The sequence below is a fragment of the Chenopodium quinoa genome, unplaced genomic scaffold (assembly GCF_001683475.1).
Source record: "Chenopodium quinoa cultivar QQ74 unplaced genomic scaffold, ASM168347v1, whole genome shotgun sequence".
NCBI lineage: Eukaryota > Viridiplantae > Streptophyta > Magnoliopsida > Caryophyllales > Amaranthaceae > Chenopodium > Chenopodium quinoa.
Window position 1 is genome coordinate 287,230 of NW_018744583.1, and position 20,762 is coordinate 307,991.

At 35.7% G+C, this 20,762-nt stretch overlaps 1 protein-coding gene across 1 annotated transcript; it reads right to left on the minus strand.

Moving 5' to 3' along the window:
- Window positions 1-2,072: 2,072 nt before the first annotated feature.
- LOC110699487 (aspartic proteinase-like protein 2) lies at window positions 2,073-17,733 on the minus strand. Its single transcript, XM_021876977.1, has 10 exons — window positions 17,047-17,733; window positions 16,187-16,316; window positions 14,648-14,895; window positions 12,890-13,120; window positions 9,832-9,994; window positions 9,680-9,753; window positions 8,240-8,327; window positions 5,328-5,403; window positions 4,358-4,429; window positions 2,073-2,457 (listed from the first exon to the last, which is right to left on the minus strand). The coding sequence occupies exons 1-10, from the start codon at window positions 17,346-17,348 to the stop codon at window positions 2,303-2,305; spliced, it is 1,539 nt and encodes a 512-aa protein (XP_021732669.1). The 5' UTR covers window positions 17,349-17,733; the 3' UTR covers window positions 2,073-2,302.
- Between the last annotated feature and the right edge of the window lie 3,029 nt (window positions 17,734-20,762).

The window sequence follows — 20,762 nt, forward strand, 5'->3', positions numbered from 1 at the left end:
GAGATATGGGCATACATAGCTTGCAGAGATATGGCCATGGCCATCTCGTCCACCCCAGGGACGATCATGACCCCAACTCCTTCCATTCACAGTTCGACTTCGGACAGAGCTGTGGCGCAGGTGGTTACCATTCACAGTTCGACTTTGGACAGAGCAGTGGTGGAGGTGATACTTCGGGTTCTACATAGGCAGAGGATTACTTCATCCATAACACCGCTCCCGGCCATACTCAGGATGACTCATCGTCTAGCCAGCTGACTCCACCGTCCCGAGACCCATTTACCACCATTCGGCATTACAGCAGGCGTCCGAGGCGTGTTCGTAGACGGACGGAGGACACACAGGATGGAGATCAGTTAACTCCAATACATGAGTCCGGATAATATTAGTTAGTTGATGTTTTTGTGGTACTCAGATATCTAACAATGTAGTATATAACGCTTACATTATTAATACAAGAAATGTTTTTTAAATGACTCTCTGTACAATTTGAAGTTTATTTCTCTTATTTGTCCGAATTTGAATTTTGTCAGTAAAACTAGATCTTTCATCGCCGTTATATATACCAAACAGCATATATTTGGTCAGCTGCACTTAAAGTGTTGTTTCACGATAGTTGTAGTGCTGTTGGGGTTGTTTCTAGTGTTTGATGGTTGTCGGTGGACGGTGGTGGTCAAGGTTGGTGGAAAGGTTGGGACTGGTGGTGGGAATGCTCTTGCATTGTTTAGAGTGTTTTGGATTGCATAGGGGTGGTCGAGAGTGGCGGCCGGTGGTGGTGAGGGAGGTGGTTGATGGTGGTGGGGGTGGGGGTGGTGGTTGATGGTTGATGGTGGGGCTGAGGCTGAGGCTGCTGGGTGAGGGTGATGTGTAGGGGCAGCAGCAGATGGCAGGAACAGCAACAGATGGCAGAAACAGGAGCTGGCTGCTGGTGATGCAGTCCAGCAGAAAAACGCTGCCTGAGGCAGCGTTTTGTGCTTTAAATAAAACGCTGTCTCAGGCAGCGTTTTACTAAAAGCATAAAACGCTGCCTCAGGCAGCGTTTTATTGTCCACATACATACAATACGTGTATTCCAGTATTTTTTTTCCAAAATACATACCAACAAGTCAACTACCATAAAACGCTGTCTGAGACAGTGTTTTATGTCTTGAATTTTTTTTACAAAAATTCTGGGTGTAAAACGCTGTCCGAGACAGCGTTTCACCCCAGAAGCTTAGTTTGGGAAATACTTTCGCCACGAGACCAATTTGGTAATTACTTTGCCATTAAAGCTCACTTTGGTAAAATGTAGCAATGTACCAATACTAAAGATTTTTTGTTTTTTTTTTTTTTGTTAAGGAATAACTATGTTCATAAAATGCATAGATTTTGAATTTGAGATGATAAACTACTTTCATAGGGTAACTACATAAAAGTTAATTTAATAAAATGTTTTACCAATCAAACAAAACTCTCTTTTTTTTTTTTTTTTTTTTTTTTGAAACCCACAACTTTCAATTTAAATACAACTACATTATGTATACTCCGTCTTCACTAGACTAGATAATAGACTAATTTCTATTTTAAACTATATATTCTGCTTGAAACCCACAACTTTCAATTTAAATATAACTACATTATGTATACTCCGTCTTCACTAGACTAGATAATAGACTAATTTCTATTTTAAACTATATATTCTGCATCGATTAGTCCACATAAATTTTATTAAGTCAAATTTATATAAATATCCATTAATGAAACCTTCCTATGTCCCTTTAAAAAAAAAAAAAATTAGACAAAAAAAAATTCAAGGTACAGTTTCATTAGTATATTGATGTAATAATGTAAATAATTCAGTATAATCAGTTAATTTAATTCAATTTTACTGGATAGTTTAACATAAAAACAAACCTCCATACTTTGGAAATAATTAATAAATTCTAGCAAACTTGAATAATTAGTTTGACAAATGAACAATTTGCTCATGTCTGTCAAGCAAGGAGCACAAGAAAGTAGGAAGTAAAGTGAGGAAAAGTACGCATACAACTCCCTACAAAAAAAAAAAAAAAAAAAAAAAAAAAAAAAAAGTATGCATACAACTCAGAGTGAAAATAGATTTGCATAATGGACGAAGGCTACAATATGCACTCTTTTGGTGCAAATATGATTTGCATTCTTTGTTTGCAAAAATGGTTTGCATCAGTACTCGGAATATTTACATAGAAATCTTATACCGAGTTCCTATATCTGTAATCTGTATTAACTTTCTGAAACTGCTCATGTTGTGTCATATTATATGCAGTTTATCAACATCAGCAGCTCAGACTAATGACGACGCAAAAAGAAGAGCTAAGCTTATACACAGCATAATTAAGGGTGTTTGAATATCTACAATGGAAGCAGAGGATATAAAATGGGGGCCTACTAGATGAACTGTTCCCGTTTGCTCATCCTTGACCTGAATGTTTGTAGAGCCTGCCACATCAAGTATAAACCCATTAGACTCCATCCAATAACCACTTTAATACAAGGTTTCTGATAACCAGTTTGACAAGTATACAGCCGTAATTTGAGGTAGTAAACTTAAAACTGTGTACTTTTAGGAAAAAGGTAGGGAATGTTCAAGAAAGTAAAAATTATATCATTCATCCATACATCTAAAAGGGCTAAACTATTTCTGAAGTAAATCTTATTTGATGGTTTTCAGGCAAAGATTGAGATCTACTTCTGCAATATGACTATTTACACAAGGACCACAAAAAGTACTTGAAACTTTGGCTGATCAAGAAGATGAAGCAAATCTAAGACACATGGAGTTCTCATAGCTCAATAAAACCTCAGCATACTGATTAACAGTGCATATACGCCCTTAACAATAGTGCAGTTTTATGTATCTATAATCTACATTTGAATTGTTTAAGTGAAATCAGTAGTTTCAATTTTCTATTAAACCCATAATTCAATAGCAAACTGCGGGAATAAAAAACTGACTGATTATAATTGTGAAGGGTGTACACCATATAAATTAGATGGTAGAAAAGACATGACCATAAAAAAAGCTTAGACTATTATCTACACCAGTTAATGCTTGGAGAAGAGCTTCATGCTGGAGTTTATTATATAGAACAGATTAAAAGGTTCCTGGATAAATGCATACAAAAAAGAAAAAAAATTAAAAATTAACACCTACAGCTTGTTTGGATAGAAATATTTGGAGGGGGAAAAATGCATTCTCCTTTGTTGGATAGCGCATTAGGAGGTCGAGGGAAATGGAGTGAATTTATCACCTTAATTTTTTAAGAAACATATCCCTCCAAAATTATAATGATTTGAAATTAGGCATAACAATTATGAAAACCTTTTTTTTCCCCCCTTATTATTTCTATTGTTCCTTTACAGCCATTTCCCACATTCCAGTTCATCTCTTTTTTGTTCGCTCAGTTTTTGTCTATTTACAAATGATCTGCCACTTTAACTCTCCTCTGCCCTACAACTGAAAATATCAAACTACTTTCCACAATTCAAAATTTGGATTCTAATTTCATCTTTGATAAAAAAAAATCACGATGCCAACAACAAGAACAAAGGTGGGTGGAATCTTAAATGCAATAATCACCCATACATTGGAAAGTGTTCAGAGGTGATAAAGGTCGGTGCCTTTACATCTGTAACCACCACCGACGGCAAGAAATTGGAGGGGTGGAAGGAGATTTGAAGGCATTGAAGAATTTGAAGTGCTACAGCTGATTGTCAGCTTTTTTGAGCTCTATTTCAATAGCTACTTCTTCCATCGACGGTGTGCGTGAATTGGCAGGGGCAAAATGGAAGGAAAAAAAAAAACTCAAGCGATTGATGAATTTAGAGTGCTAAATATAATTGATCAGTTCATTCAAGCTCTATCACAAATTTACAATGGCTACTTTTTCCATTGACGGTGTGTGAATCAGCAGGAGCAAAATGGAAAGAAAAATAAACTCATGTGATGTTCCCTCCCCTTAAATTCCCTCATGCTCTTTGCTACCCAAACATAGGGTTTTTTTTTTTCGCTTTGCTCTCCTCACTTACTTTTCTCTTCCTCTAACTTCCATCCCCTCCCTTTCCTTCCTATATGCCTATCCAAACAAACTGTTAATGACACAGTTCAACCTAAGAATGGCAAGGCAGAAGACACAATGTACCATCTCCAAATTGAAAAAACAAGAGAGAAAAGCCTTTAAAGCAAGCAAGAGCAGCACACATCTATTATCTCAAGTCGTGACATTCAAATCACTGATGAAGATAACTCTGAAATGCTACTATCATGCATTTGGACACTGACAATATACTTCGGGAGTAATATCAAGAACTGATAAGGATGATATGTCATCATACTCACAGTTATAGTCTGTCCATCCAATCACCATGTTTTCCAGATCATATACAACCAGCTTGTTTGAAAGCATTAGATCTGCAAGTGTGGAAAGAGGGGAAAAGAGATCATGTATCCACGGGTTGAGAAAAGGGAAAAGTCAAAATAAATTCTAAAATAAAAATGTACAAACTAAACATTAAATTATTATAAAACCTATGCTACTGTATCTTATTCCTTTTCAAAGCCTTTGACTACTGGCCAGTCGACACACACACACACACACACAAACACACACATATCTCAATTCTCAATTATAACTGAAGCCACTTGTTAGATACCAAATTTTCTGAGCATGAGTGTACATTGAAAAGGAAAACTGTTTCTAAATTTTTTTTAAGAAAATTATTAGAAAGATTTCAAACTTGCTGGCTAAAAGAAGAATTTTAGTAATTACAACATTTCAGAAAACTGCGGCTAGACAAAGCCAAAAAGACTACGATAATTTATAGGAAAATGTTTCTAAATCCAGATAGCCACCTAGCCAGAAGGTAGTATATACTTCAAATCAAAGAATGGATATACATCATCCAATCAAAAACTAATTTTGACACTACTCTTTTCTTTACTTTTATGTCTTTCTTTTTGGAGACAGAAAGTTGACATTATTTTGAGGAGTTAAAGAAATCACAAGAATAGTCGTGGTTTTTGACCATGCAAAATAGGAAAAACTACTTTGTAAGTAGCCCAAAATTATAAAAGTTAGGACAGATGGATGGAGTAAAGACGAATTTATCAAATCAATAAGTATAAATGAGTTGCTCTCACTAGAAAGGTGCATAAATGTGAAACTTTGAATGTATACCAAAAAAATATTTGAGGATGACCCAGAGTCCATCTTAAGTTCTTAAATGAATATAATTAATAAAAAGAAAATAGAAAACCTCTTAAGCTGCACAGATAGTATTTCCAGACCAACACAAGTAATTATCTGTACCTCCTAAAAGAGTGAGATTCTTCTTGTCCCTTGACAACCTTCCGCTATTTTGCCAACCAATACACCAAAAATCATCCTACAAAATTTTGAGGAAAATAAAAATCAGTTAATGATGAAGATTGAACTTCATAATATATGGATAACTATCATTCAATACTACACTTTGACTTTTGCACTATTCATGTACAAATTTTGACCTTATTTTTTTTTGCTAATACTTCCTCTGTTTCATAAAATTTGCAACAATGTGATGTTTACGTTTGCCACGAACAACTTTGATCATCAATATCTCTAAAAAAAAATTAAAATTACATATAGATTTATATGTAAAATTAAAAAAATTTGGTCAAAGTTAGAACATACTCCGTTATATCTATAGCAGAGGTCTGACAATTATTCTTGTAAAAAAAAAAAAAAAAAAAAAAAAAAAAGAAAGAAAATTATGACAATTATATGAAACAGAGAAGGTATATAAGTAACAAATGTGATTATGTAAAATGCATTTTGATTAATACCAAATTTGACAAATGTAATTATCTTAAAAAAGATATTAATGGTCAAAAATAAGATTGCAAGCATGAAAGTCAAAGCAACGCATCTATTTTGAAACACACGAAGCAATTAATATTATGACAACATGTATATTTCAAATAGATTTTGTCAACATGCCAGCTATAATCTCATCTCCTAGATAGCTTTAACATCAATTTCTCACTAGTTCCCTCACAAGACTATTTCTTACACAATGTAGATGATATATAGCATGGAAAGGAAATGAGCATATTTGGGGAATGCAAAACCTTAAATTTGTATAAGACCACTGGGAGGGGGGGGGGGGGGGGGGCGGGGGGGTGGAGTTAACAGCATACGGAGTACTTTCAAGAACTTAATTACTACCTCTGCTTTTCTGTATGTACTCACTTTCCATTAAAAGTTTGTCTTTTTTTTTGTTGTTCTACTCACTTGATATTATTTCATATTTTGCATACCCCATTTACCATCTTACCCCAATATATTTACAACTTCCCATAGTCTCTCCATTTCTTTTTTGTTTTTTTTTTACACCCACCCATCTTTTTACACTGTTACTTTTTCTTACATCCACCCATCTTTTTACACTCTCTTACTTTATTATCTTACACTCAATCATCTTTTCCCAAAAATTTTCTTAAACTACATATCTACGGTAATGAGTCCGACAAACCAAAAAAAAAAAAAAAAAAGGTAGTATAATATCATGAATTTTCCCAAGAGGAACTTTATCCACCCCCCCCCCCTTTTCCCCAAAAAATACAAAAGGAAGTAACTTTATACATACAGATTAGTTGTTCAGCCTCCAATTACAGCCCTAAGCTTTGATTTATTCTCCAATATCACATGTCCAGGGCTGAAGTTAAATAAAATCAACTGAAAATCACACAAGGCATAACAGCAAGGTTTGAGGTAAAAAAGAGCAAAAAAGTAGGGAAATAGGGTCCAACTGAGGGACTACTTATCAAAACCACACAGACCGACTATTGTTATATAAGGATGAGAGATAAGATCAGACTTGGAATTTGGATTAACAATAGCTTTGCATCAGTGATTTTCCTATTTTTTATTTTAAGAATCACATTTTTTGTTTTCATAGTTTAGCTGTTCATTTAAACTATTGGTTGTACAATGGCTCAGGAAAATGGATAATAACAACCAAACATGAAACAACAGAAACTAGAATCCCAAATTTAATTTTTTTTTTTTTTTATTATCATATAAGTGGACCCGAACAACCCTTAAAGCTTGGTGTACAATGTCATCAAATTGACTAAGATTGCAATTCTTCTCTTTTCCCTCAGAAATGATTTTTTATCTCCTCTTCACTACATTTCTGGGAAGAGGGTGAAACCAAAAGATTTTTTCTGCCACGGCTGATCCCACTTTGCTGAACTATATTTGTTAATTTAATTTACCTATATTTCATAAACATTTCCTTTCACAAACTTGACTTCTACATCTCAGTTATTGTATCCCTTAACATATCCTGTTGGCTATGGATTTAAGTTTTCACTCCAGTGGAGAACAAAGCCAAGAAAGTTTAGTCAGAAGTGCTCTACAGTTTTCAAAGTATCATTAGTCGCATGTAGCAATGACCATCATCGAGGTGCATATAGCAATGACCATCATCGAGGTGCAATTCCAAATGCATGTGCATAACTTCAGTTGAAACATAAAAATATGAAGTGTGATCTAATTTCTCTTACTAGAACGAACTGGAGAGAAGATTTGAAACTTTTATGAGATCTCAAGAGTCAAGACAGCCAAAAGCCAGCAAAGTTGCTGTACGAAAGGCAAAAGGCATGGTACAGTGACAAATAAGAACAGTAATATTGTCAATGGTGTAAAAAAAATTCTACAATCAACTGGGAACAATAAATAAAAAGGTTTTGGTAGTCGTTGGGAACAGGCAACAGAATTCTAGAAATCAAGTCATCATCAAAAGAAAATTACACTACCAAAACAAAAAAACATGGCTAGTTAGTTACCAGCTATGTTACCCAGACTTGTGAGACTCAAGTACACATGTTAGACATGTCTACATGTTGACAAGTCAAACTCAGACGTCTTAGTTTTGCATATTTAGTCCAAATTGTTGGAGTGCTAAGTAATGGACATGAGTCCTTGAGGAAAAACAGAGTCTGAATAACATGCTTTACTAAATGCATACATTTTAATTTCCAAAGCAGCATTCATGGTACAAAAATCAAGATTGATAAATAATTAAGTTGGAATAAGTAGCTGCAGAATTCAGAAATGAGCATAGTGTTGCACAAAAGCAAGAATTTTGCAACAAATCAAATGAGGAAAAAACAATACCCACTTCAAGAATAGCATTGAATTGATTACAACAAACAATGGCTTAAAAAAATACTTACAACAGGAAAAAAATACTGATTGGGGTAAACTGTCATCGAGAGCTCACCGCCAAAATAAAATGTTACAGGTGGAAATCCATCATCAACACTGGAGAAACCAAGAGAAGAAGGACGTTAGTGAGCCATCAAAGGTATTTAAATTGCATATCAATATTCTTATATTCTTCCTGATTCCCCCCCCCCTCCCATCACCAAAAAGTCAAAAATGATAGTATTACCATAGATTGCAATTGATTCCTTGCAAAATCATATGATGCGGGCTTAAGAAATGAAGGTGCATCTCAAGTTGAACAAGTTTCTAAAATCACTTTCATTAACTTGACGTGTATAAGGGGATGATATGACTTAGACCTCAAACAGCCATTGAATCCCAAAAGAAAAGCAAAATGTCTGGTAACTCTGATTGAGGAAAATTTATTCTCTGACAATTCATTCTGTTCAGTAGACCCAGAACCCAGAAAGGTAATACTCTGCCCCATAAAGTAGGTAAAATTCCATTTTGAGTTCTCCCAAAAATGCAATTGAAATTGGCTTAACTTCTTGCATCACACAATTAATATAGTAGGTAAAGCAATTATTCCCCTGTATGAGATGGAGGAAGTATATTTTATGTTATACAGAACTCTTGGTCCCCACCGTCCGCCAAACCACTCACTCTCCAACAGTTAATCAAGATATTCAACATAGTAAGAATAGCTCTATCAGAAGATTTGACAAGCTTTATTATATTATCATCTTTCTCAATTAACTAACTTGAACAAGCTATAGGATTAAATTTTATCCCTTCACATCTTATGCTCATCACTGTTAACATATGCCAGCTCATGTTTTTCACTAGTTAGCAAACTCTCTATAAATACCTCCTGGTGGCTTACCCAAAAAGTTTTGTAAACCCTCATACACTCCAAAAGCATCTTTCACAAAGAAAGCAAAGCGATCTTGACTGAAAAAGTAATCTACTGCATACCTTCAGCTGCAGCACAACACTCAAACAGCCTGAAGGGGAACTGCCTCTCACAAACAGTAACCCATTTCATTACTACCATATGTGGCATCAGTAAGTGTGTAAAAGAGAGTGCCTAAGGCGCAAGGCACTTGGCGATTGGGGCAGAGTACTTGTCTTGCTCTAGGCAAGGTGCGTTCAAAGAGGCACATGGGGTACACCAGAAGCGCAGGAGGCACACTGAGGCGTATTAGGGTAGAGAGCTTTTTTTGCTCTAATATAGGAGCACCTAAGGTGCGTGAGGTACTCCAAAAGCACATGAGGCGCATCTGAAGCGCACATCGATCATAGTGTGCCATACTTTAATGAGGCGCATTTGGCGTGACAATACCTCTATTGTTTTAGTGCGCTATGAGTTTCTTATACATTGGTATCAGCACCCATGCAAAAAAAAAAAAAAAAAAGGCATTAAAATGATCTGATCAGAAAAATTATACCTTTCAGAATACTTGAAGCATGTATAAAGGTCTTGGACAGTAACTAATTTCACGTTAGGTTGTCGCGAGAGTATCTGTTGAAGCATTCTCAAATATATGAACATTCAACACCAATGCATAACATGAATTCACAGGAGCAAGCCAATAAATACCTGAATAACAAGTGGCTCGTAAATAATCTCAGGAAGATAAGCAAGGGTAGTACCAATATCAATTATGGCTCCTTTCTTGCCTCCTAACTCATATAAATTCAATGGAAGATTCAAAGTATAATTTCCAACTTTTACCCCAGTCATGTTCACATTGTAGTGTGGCCTGAAAATGTTTGTAAGAAATTAATATTAGCACTGAATCTGCATAAAAAATTAGAGACAAAATACAGTGACCATAACGAAAAGAAAATGGATAGTCAAGACATATTCCTCCCTACACACCCCCAAAATACACACACATGAAAAATACACAACACACCTGCATTAACAAAGATACATATGAGCATGAAAATTTTTTACACCTTAATCTGCCAATTAGAATTAAAGACCCACTTTCCCAACCTATGGTCAATGCACCGCGCTTGATAATTACTTCATTTTTATCAGTGAAGATGTTTCGCTCAAATAGAGGATATAGAGTATTCATCTAATCTTATTAAAGAGTAGATAGCAAGAACCAACAAAGTAATGCAATGCCAACAAAATGCAAATGCTTTAGCAAGCACTTCATAGTAGTAATTAGGAAAAACATCTTATAATGCAGCATCTAAAGATCCAGCAGGCAGGGGATGCTACTGAGAGATCTTTTTAATGGGATGAGTAATAAAATAAATAAATAAATAAAAAATCAGTCTGAACCAGGAACAAAGGAGGGAATGAGAAATACAGAATTTATGCTCACAACCTAAATTGAAACATCACCCACAGCTACTTCTTTATTTTTCTTTTGCAGCATATTATCAAAAGCCACCACGGCAAATTTCAAAGTACATCCATACAGCCCTTTCATCCTATTTTTAATTTGTCACATAAACTTCTGAAAGAATGGCCAATCAGTTGAATATGCCACTTGCTGAGCTCCTATAGTTTGTGACAATTCATTACTTATGTTAACTCTTCAGTGGACTAGGACGACGCACTATTCATTACATTGAAGATGCCAATTGTTGCCACTTTAAGGTCTCCCTCTCCTTCCAAAGTGAAACCTTACAACCCCTAATTGCTGCTCCTCAAACTTTACACTGGAATTGCTAAGGAAACAAATAGATTATGGTCTGCTCACAGATAGCAGTCTGGCTACAAATAAAATAAATTACATGAAAATTCATGGCCATTCCAGAATCATCACAAAACTGCATGGCTTGCTTATGGCACTTGAGCCATTTCACCTCCAAGCTTAGATATCTAGGCAAAGATGCTGTAAGAGAAAACTGTGTGGCTAACGAGTCATAATCTTTATCAACACAAACTACCAATGGCTGAGGCACAGAGCAGCAGAAGAGCTAAATCAAAGTTCCAATAACAATAAAAAAAAGAGATTGATGACTTCCTTTGTTTCAATATTTCAAAACATAATATTGGAAACCAAAGGATCATATCAATAATAGCACTCTCTCAGATAACCTGTTCTGAATAAGAGACAGTGTATAATCTAAACGTTAGTTGGTTGAGACTTCTTGAAAACATAACAAATACGTAGTAATTTTAGTTTGGCTTTAAGTTAAGGTTGAGAAAGCATATGATAGGATGTGTTGATGCACCTTAGGTAATGTATAAGAAAAAAAATTTAATTTAGGGTGCTATAGCCATTAGGTTAGTGAGTTGGTGATAGCAGCTTATAAGTCACCTTTTCAAACCTCGTTCAAAGTAAATGAGAATCTTTAAGCCTTGGTCTGGGCCTTGTGACACTAGAAAAGAGATCTTCAGAAGTTTTGATACTTGATAGAGACGTGGACAGTTTTACAGCTTTTCTAGAGCCGGGAGCTTTTCTAGTATGATGACTAGGCAAAGTTCAGAGTCCTTAATAGTTTTAATAACTTTGGAACAGCCAACATGAGGTCGAGCCTTTAGCTTCGTTGGTGAAGCCTTTTTCTCTCTATAGGCCTATAACACTATCAGCAACTGTTAGTTGTCTACCAATAATGCTTTCCCTGCAGACTATTCTTTCGTAACTTCTACACCTATTGATGCTCCTATATGCTACTTTCTCTCCATTTTTATAAAAATCTACTAGTATTAAAATAGACCAGACTGCCAAAATCATTCACGCCAATCTATCATTTTCTGTGCGCCTGTGATAGGGGGTTTGGAGCACATGAGAGCATTTACAGCCACATTTTCTTTTACCAGCTTCTAACAGATTATATACCTCCCTGTTACAGTTTTACTGTAACAGTTATATCAGTCTTATCACTAAACCCCAGTTAAATGATGATTATAACTATAATATGGACTTTTTTAAGAAACTCTTATGATTTCCAAAAACCTACAACATAGTAGTTCAAACACTACTAGGGTCTAGTCAATAAAATAAATTCCTAGTGACACCCACCAACCAATATTTCCCCTTGCAGTCATGGAGAACAAAAATCTTTTAAACATGACAGCAGAACCAACAGACTGAAAAAGTAAATGTTTAATCTTTCCAGCCTTTGGTAAGAATTTCTAACTCTTTTTTCCATAAAAGTGTAATTAAAAACCAACTCCTTTTTCTTCATACTTGAAAGATTGATCGCCCCCCCCCCTCCATTTTTATTTATTTATTTATTTATTTTGCACACATACCTTAGTACAGGTGAGCATGAAGGGTCTAAATATACTAATATTACGATATCCTAAACAAACCATAGCTTTCACTATAAACTACTAACCTGGCAGTTTGTATATTAGCAAGTATCTTCTGTCAAAAACTTTAGCATTCTCGCACCATGTTCAATTTTAATATGACCTAACCAATATCTGAAGTGTGTTCAGGCAACAATACAACATAGCCTAATAGACAATTGAAACTTGATAGTGGCATTGGTCTACAAAATCACTCACATACGTAATGATGCAAATAAAAAATAGAGAGTGCAACCACTACAAAAAGCCGGAAATCTAAGAGCATGAAATGTCAAATTAATAGATTTAAAGCTGAGAAAGTTTAGAAATGATGAGAGAATCCTAATATTCAACATTTTTACATCATCTAAATTTAAGTAGAAGAGCTACATACTCATTTTGCATCAATGGAGTTGTGTTAACCCTCGGCTTGACAACAGTTCCAATAGCAAAGATGCCCCCACCATTTACACCATCTAGACAATGGGCAAACATCTTTTTCACTTGTCCTGATGAAGCTAGTTGTCCGATTACAGATGAATTTGACTTTCCAAATCCAAGAATACCATCAAGGGCTTCATCAGCATTAGGTGAACCTCGGTCCACATATTGTCCAGCGCTACACCTGTTGAGAGACGAATCATATACACTGTGAACCACCTTATTAACAAGATGCATGCAGGCTTTCTTGGTTATAAGATGCAAGCTCTCATCTGATCATAAAAGAGAAAAGAGTCACAGAACAATAGGTAAACAGATAAAACTGACTATTTACAAGTCATATCCATGATTTATCACTAAAGAACATTGAAAAATCTAACATGAAGACAGCGAGAATCAGAAACAAGAAGATAAATAATGCGACACCTAGCAATTTTACTATTGTAGTGATCAAATTCTCCAGATTATGAGGTATGTTGAAATGCTCTCATAATATCATTCATGAGACGATAATTTTTAATCTATAATGTTATATTAAAATAAGGGTAATGCTAATATAAGCATTAATTACACTTCCTATAATAGTGTAAATTTAGAAATCCATGACAATAGCATGCGTAAATCAATGTAGATATACGCATGTTTTTAGAAAAAATAAGCATTAATTACACTGATCTACGCGTGTTTTTGTCATAAATTCCTAAATTTGTACAATTTTAGAAAGTGTAATTAATGCTCATATAGCATTACCCTTAAAATAAAAATATCCTTTGAAACATATGCAAGTACTACTACAAGTAATGACTAATAATGAAGAAAATTTGGCAATATTGTACTTACGTCTCCTAAATTGCAGTTTGGTTTCCATTTACAATGAACTAAATGGATTTCCTCATGCCTTTCACTCACAACATACAATTTTTGTTTGAATAACATAATAAATTATCCTAGAACTATACACCATTTTTCGATGGGATTAGACTATTATTTTGGGATGGACAAATTGAAAGTAAGAAAGGCATGTCATGAAAAGCTACAGACAGTAATCCATGGTAGTTTTTCTGAACCCTCAGACAAATATCACAGTACAAAGGAACTAAGGGTCCAAGTACCTAAGCTAAGATATCTAAACAAAATATCCTAGAGCTATACACCATATTTCCCCATGTAACATTCCTTGCTGAGATTAGACTAATATTTTAAGATGGACAAATCAACACTAAGAAAGTTCTTGCTTTCTTAAATTGATGGAATGGTAATCATGGTACTTCCAACCCATGCAGTACCTAAACAGTTTTTCAAGTTAACAATTCAAACATAACATCACTACATAATTCTTTTAGTACCGTTCTTTATTCATGCAACAATTGGGTATGGCACAAAGATTAAGGAAAAGGGAAAAGAGATATGGGGCGGTCCAAACAACCAATGAGATTATACAAAAGGAGAGAAAAAAGCTGGGAATTGAGGGGAATTTGTTCTACAGGTTTTAATTGTTTCCCAGAGGAGAATTGTTACAATTGATGTGAAATCTCCATAAAAGACAATTGTCACAGTTAAATAAAAACAATAAAATAAAAACAAAACTGTATCAAATTTGGTACATAGGATAGAGAATTTTTTATGTCAATTGTCAAACTATCAGCATAGTAAAAACCAGATATATAACAACTGCATGTATGCATTTCCAGAAAATAGATCTACATCTCACCCGAAACTGATACTTCCGTTTGCAGTAGTAGTCTGGAGATCCCCTGACACTTGGTCATAGTGCACAATATCTTCCATAAAGTAACCAGTGCTAGAACTCCCATCACCATAAAACTCAGCAAATGAACATGATTCATTGGCTCTGCATACTTGAAAAGGACCACCATTTACATCTAAACAGAATGGTTCATCACAAGAGACATTTTGAGCAGTTGAAGAGTCCTTTGGATCATAGAGTGTGAGTTCTATCTGCCAGAAAAAATCAGCATTATAGGTAACAATATGTTAGTTTTGCTTAGACGATGATCCTAAGTGCATAACAAGTTTCTTGATCCATAATTTACTTAACTGAGCAAAATCTGATGCACTTACAATGTTAATAGCAGTCCATAACCTGCTCTGAAAATTTTTCATCAAACAATTTATAATCAAACTGATCTATCGTAGTATTAGGTTAATTTGTAAATATATCATTATATCATCAGCAGCTCTTGCACAAATGGTATGCCTACTAGGCCACTTATAGGTTCAAAACAGATAATTTTACTTTTGGAGCAACCGCTTAAGCCTATGATTAAAATAGTTCAATACTATTACCAGACTCACACTTGTTCTTTTTTTCTTTTTCCCTTTTTGTTTCAAACAGCACATTAAAGCATCTTTAGTATGATGCATTTTTGGATAGAAACTGAATCATTAAAATATTAATGTTAGAAAGTAGTTTGGTTTGAATGGTGCCATAACATTTTCCCTTACTTGAGGATAATTCACACCACACACCAATTACCCTCCCCTACCCAATGGTAACAAATCATGTTACCCTCCTCATATCCCTTCTCCCTCCGTCATTTTTCTCCATTCCATTTAACTGTAATACCAAACGATCCATAAAAGCAATGATTATTGTTACTCATTCCCTCGCGCATTCGGTTCCATTACATTATGTTACTTCCAACTGTAGCAAATGCACCCTAAGCCACTCTCTAAAGCTCAAACATTTTATACTTAGGGAAGTTACAGGTTAGCAGTCTTTAATTATTAATAATTGGCAGCCATTATACCATTTCTGGAAATAAAGAATTTTTTCTTTCTCTTGAATGGATAGGGATAAGCAATGTATTCATCCTTGAAGGGAATTGAAATCAAGGGGATGGCAAGTTACATAACCCAGACAAAACACATCCCCAAAGGCCAAAACAAAACACACAGTCTAGTCCACAAGATAAAAAGTTTAACAGATGTTATTTCCCAAATGTCAATGGCAAGTTGACAGCTTTCATCAAATGCATAGCAAATTAACAGTATCTATGAACTCTTTATAACAACTGAAACAAGGTAGAGTGTTGTTAACAATTAGATAATGAGTCATTTTTTCAACAAGATACAAATTAAAATCTACAAACTCACTTCCATGGACAAGAGGACCCAAAATTTTCAGTCCTAATGCATGAGAAAACAAAACTCTTGTAATGTAAAGAAAGGAAAAAAAAAAAGGGTTATGCAAAATATTATGACTACGACATGAGCAAATGAGTCTTACACCATGATAGCCTCTTTTAGGACACTCAGTACATTCAATGCAATTCACCCATGTAATATCGCTCCCTGTATCAACTTGCATATAAAAGTTCTTTGGAGGCGTACCAATACCCATCTTTGCATAATACAACCTGCAAATCAAGGAAAAGGAAACCAATAAACCAAATAAGATAGCACAAGACAAAATAAATCTAACAAAAACAGAAAATGCAATACATGATGATCCAAGTGTTTTAACACTGGATCATGCCACGCGCTCTTTTTACCCGATGGCAAGGGCGCGAGCCTAGTGAAGAAGGGGCTTGTGAGCATGTCACGACACAAATGAGGGTCTAATTCGACAAGGGCACTCTTGCCTATTGGTGACAAGGTCAAGGGCACGTGGTGTTCGGGGCTTATGACAGCCAAGCGGGTCAAGGCAGGCACAAGCGGGACCGAATCACCGAGTTTGGGGCTTCTCAGAATTTGGGGGTGATAAAATTCACGTTAGGACACAATATCAATGAATCTCTAACAACATAAACATTAATGCAAAGGCAACCTAAAATAGAAAGATTGGATCTCTTATTGATCACTTAAATTACACAACAGTTACAACATATTCAATTAACATTAAATTAATACCCATCGCACAAAATAGCTAAATAACCACAAAATTTACCAAATTAAGACAAACCCAGAAAAATAAATGCCTAATCAAGTGAAAAAAAAATAATAAAAATAAATAAATAAATAAATAAATAATTAAAAAAAAAAACACAATTAAAATTAAAGCATACAACAATCAAAAACCCAGCAAAAGTCGAAATCAGAAGGTCAAAAAACAAGAAAAATAAAAGAAGAAAGGATTAGAAAAGATACCCAGAAGAATCAGGGCGACCATTACCACCCAAAGGAAGGTCAACATTAGAGAGCATTTGAAGACGATTAGTATCATGAAGTTTGAGAGAATTCAAAGACCGATTAGTTCCTGCATATCTGAACTTTAAACTGAATATTGCACTTGAAGATACAGTTGAAGAGATTGTTATGAATACAATTGTTGCAATGATTAGAATTGCGCGCGATAAAGAGATAATGATGGGAGAATCTCGACCTCTGCCGCCTCCGACGGCGCAACCAGTACCTCCGGCGCGAAGATGGAAGGTGTTGGAGATGATCATGGTTGTCAGCAGGCGAGGAAGGTAGGAGAGAGATTGGTGCGACGACTCTCCTGGTGTTTGGAATCTTCTTACAAGTATTTTACTTTCCCTCTTTCTTCCGAAAGGTTGTTTTTTTCCTTTGGAAAATTAAATAATCGGATATACTCCTCTACTCTCTAGTCTACTTTGTTTTCATGTACTCAAATTTTTGCATCGTCTATAAGTGGTCTGGCTTTATATACTACCTCCGTTAACAGTTATTTGGAACAAATGGGGTAACACGAACTTTTAGGCAAAAACTTTTAAATATGATTATTGAAATATAAGGGTAGTACTTAAGTATTAATCCAAAAAAAAAACCCACAATTAACCTAAACCACCAAACCCATAACCCAGAATCACCACCACCACTACCGAAACCCAGAACCCACCAAAAACCACCACCACCAAACCCACCGAAAACCACCAAACCCAAAACCCAGAATCACCACCACCACTACCGAAACCCAAAACCCACCGAAAACCACCACCACCGAAAACCCAGAACCCACCGAAAACCACCAACACCCATGAATTGACTAAAAACCACCACCAAAACCCACTGAAAACCACCAATATCCACCGAAAACCACTACCAAAACCCGTCGAAAACAACCACCAAAACCCACAGAAAACAACCACCACCACCACGAATTGAATTAATCCCAACCACTACTACCACGAATTGAATTAATCCCGATTAAGCCACCACCACGAAACCCACAAAACCTAGACCCCCGACACCTAGATCCACCCACGAAACCCACAAAACCTAGACCACCATCCACGAAACTCGTGTCGCCCAGAATCACCACACCCATGAAACCCACACACTAGTAGAAAAAAGGAAATCGGCATCGCACTTTTGGCACCGGATTTTGAAAACCGGTGGGAAAGAAATGGGCGGGATTGGGAATACAGACTTTAGGCACCGGTTCCTATTAAACCGGTGGGGATTTATCCTTTTCGCACCGGTTCAAACCGGTGCCAATTAAAAAAGAGAAGAAAAAAAAAAGGGAGAAAGGGATTCGGCACCGGTTCAATCCAAACCGGTGCAAAATAGTGAATTTAGCACCGATTCAAACCGGTGCGCATTTAAAAAAAAAAACTCGGGTTGTACTGTTCTTGTATTTCTTCTTCTTCTTTTCTTTCCCCTTGTTTTTTCAACTTCTTTTTTCCCTCCTTCTCACCTTCTCTTCCAGGCCACCACCTCCGAATTCCCACCTTCTCCATTGAAGCCGTTTTTGAGCTTTCTCACTCCATTAAAGCAGCTGCATGCACCTCGTTCTCTTTCCATATCTCTCTTTCATTGAACTCGTGCTCTCTATTCTCCAGTGAAGCGCATTCTGAGTTTTCTCACTTCCATTGAAGCAGCTTCAAGGTAAGATTTGGGCCATTGTGGTCTTCTTAATCTACCGAATTCCTTTGCAACCTAGGGTTTGTTGTTGATTTGGTTTTCAATTTTGTAATTTTAGGGTTCTGGTAATTTAGGGCTTGTCTTTGTTTTTTTCTATTGGCTGAGTTGGGTGTTTGGTCTAATTAGCTCTATCTTTAGTATTGTTGTTATCTGTGTTTGTGTGTACATAGTCTTAGCGTAGAATATCACTAAAGATACATATAATTTTATTGCTCATGATGATTCTTCTGTCCATTCTACTCTGCCTGCATGTTTCTGTTAGTGTAGTGAAGAAGGTTGTGATAGAGAAATAGAATAATTCATCATCCAGGGAATACATTTAAGTTGGTATGAAACTATAAATTTATTTTCACTTATACATTAATCAAGCAACAACTTTGATATAGCAGTTTTAGTACCCAATAGGTAAAAACTGTGATAGGGGATTTTGATATTTGACAGTTGGATGAAGCCCCGCTTGAGCTTTCATTTGTTCTCGTGAAATCTCACATTAGTTCATGTTCTATTTTTCTGATAGTACTATTTCCATGTAAGTAAATCCTTTTGTGTCAACTTAAGTGGAGAATGTGTCATGTGAAACTATATGAATGATGAGATGCTGCATTCTGAGTCATATAGACTGATAAAATTGCAAGAATAAAATGCTGGTATCTCAATACCGCTTCTAACACTGATTCTTTAGTATTGTTGTTATCTGTGTTGTTATATGCTCAAAGACTATATTTGTTGTAGGTGGTGATGGTATGGTGGGGAGGGGGTATGGGACAGATCTTGGTGGTTGCTAGCCCAGTAGGTGGAGAGGGTAAACAATATTATCATTTTCCAATTTCTTATAAATTTTCTAAATGGTTCAATTTAGTTGTCTTATTCTGTATATTTTTTGTACAGTGTCTCAATCTGCATTGGTTTTTTGGAGCAACGGTGCTGTGACGGTGCAGAGATCAAGGTACCTTGCTTATTTTTTTCATTGTTCCTTTTATTGAGATTATGAATGGATGTGAATAGAAACTTTATGCTATTTGACAATTATTTTTGGTTAAATCACTCTTAGTAAACATGCTATTTGAAATGCTTGCATCATCATATGCCTAGACACCCGTTCAAGGCTTTCTCATTAAAAGAAAGTCTTGAATAGTCCCCGGTTGGGACTGTTCTTGAACGTTTACTCTCACTTAGGTGGTGAATGTATGTCTTTTTTTTTCGATTTTAAGGAACATCTTGGCTTAGCATTTCCTCACCCTGTTCTCTGGGTACATATGTGGGTAAGTAATTACCTACATCGTGTACTTGGAAAACTGGGGGGAAATGCTGCCGGATTTTCCTTAAAATTAGAAAGTCGACATACATTCACTAGTGAGATTACACGTTCAAGGATGGTTAGGTTGGAGTGATAAGGACCCTTTGGAAGCATATATGCATTTTTTAATCTATATGAATATTATATGCATGCTGTGTGTTTGATTTTGATTTACATATATAATAGATGTAGCAATTATACATTAATCGTAATATGTTGCTATGTTTAGAGACAATATACTTAATGGAGAAGGATCGTGGCTGGATATATGGTAGACGTGATACATTGGAATTCTTTAATGGGGTTCAAGAGTTTTGCGAGAAGGCTTCATCTTATCAGCGCAGAATGGGTGTCGATTGGCTCTACTGTCCTTGTGTTGATTGTAATGATGTAAAGGTGGTCAATAGTGTTGAAATCATTAGAGATCATATAATTTGTCGTGGGTTTAGGCTTAAATACCATGTGTGAATTTGGCACGGTGAAGAAGGAGAGTACAGTGGGGATGTTGATGGGAATGATGTGCATGATAGAAGCAATGAGATTCGTGTGGACGAGGAATACTGGAGTGATGAACATATTATTGATAATGGTGATGAGGATGGATTTGAGGATGATCAGGTGGATGAGGTCGAGGATGAAGGTGTGGATGAGATGATGCGTGGTGTTGAAGGTGACGTGTAAT

Coding starts and splice junctions, on each gene's coding strand:
- LOC110699487 (XM_021876977.1), bottom strand. CDS start 17,348: ATGATCATCTCCAACACCTTCCATCTTCGCGCCGGAGGTACTGGTTGC. Junction 13,121..14,647: donor AACGGAAGTATCAGTTTCGG/GTGAGATGTAGA, acceptor GTCTCTCAACAG/GTGTAGCGCTGGACAATATG. Junction 4,430..5,327: donor GAATCTCACTCTTTTAGGAG/GTACAGATAATT, acceptor CCACACTTGCAG/ATCTAATGCTTTCAAACAAG.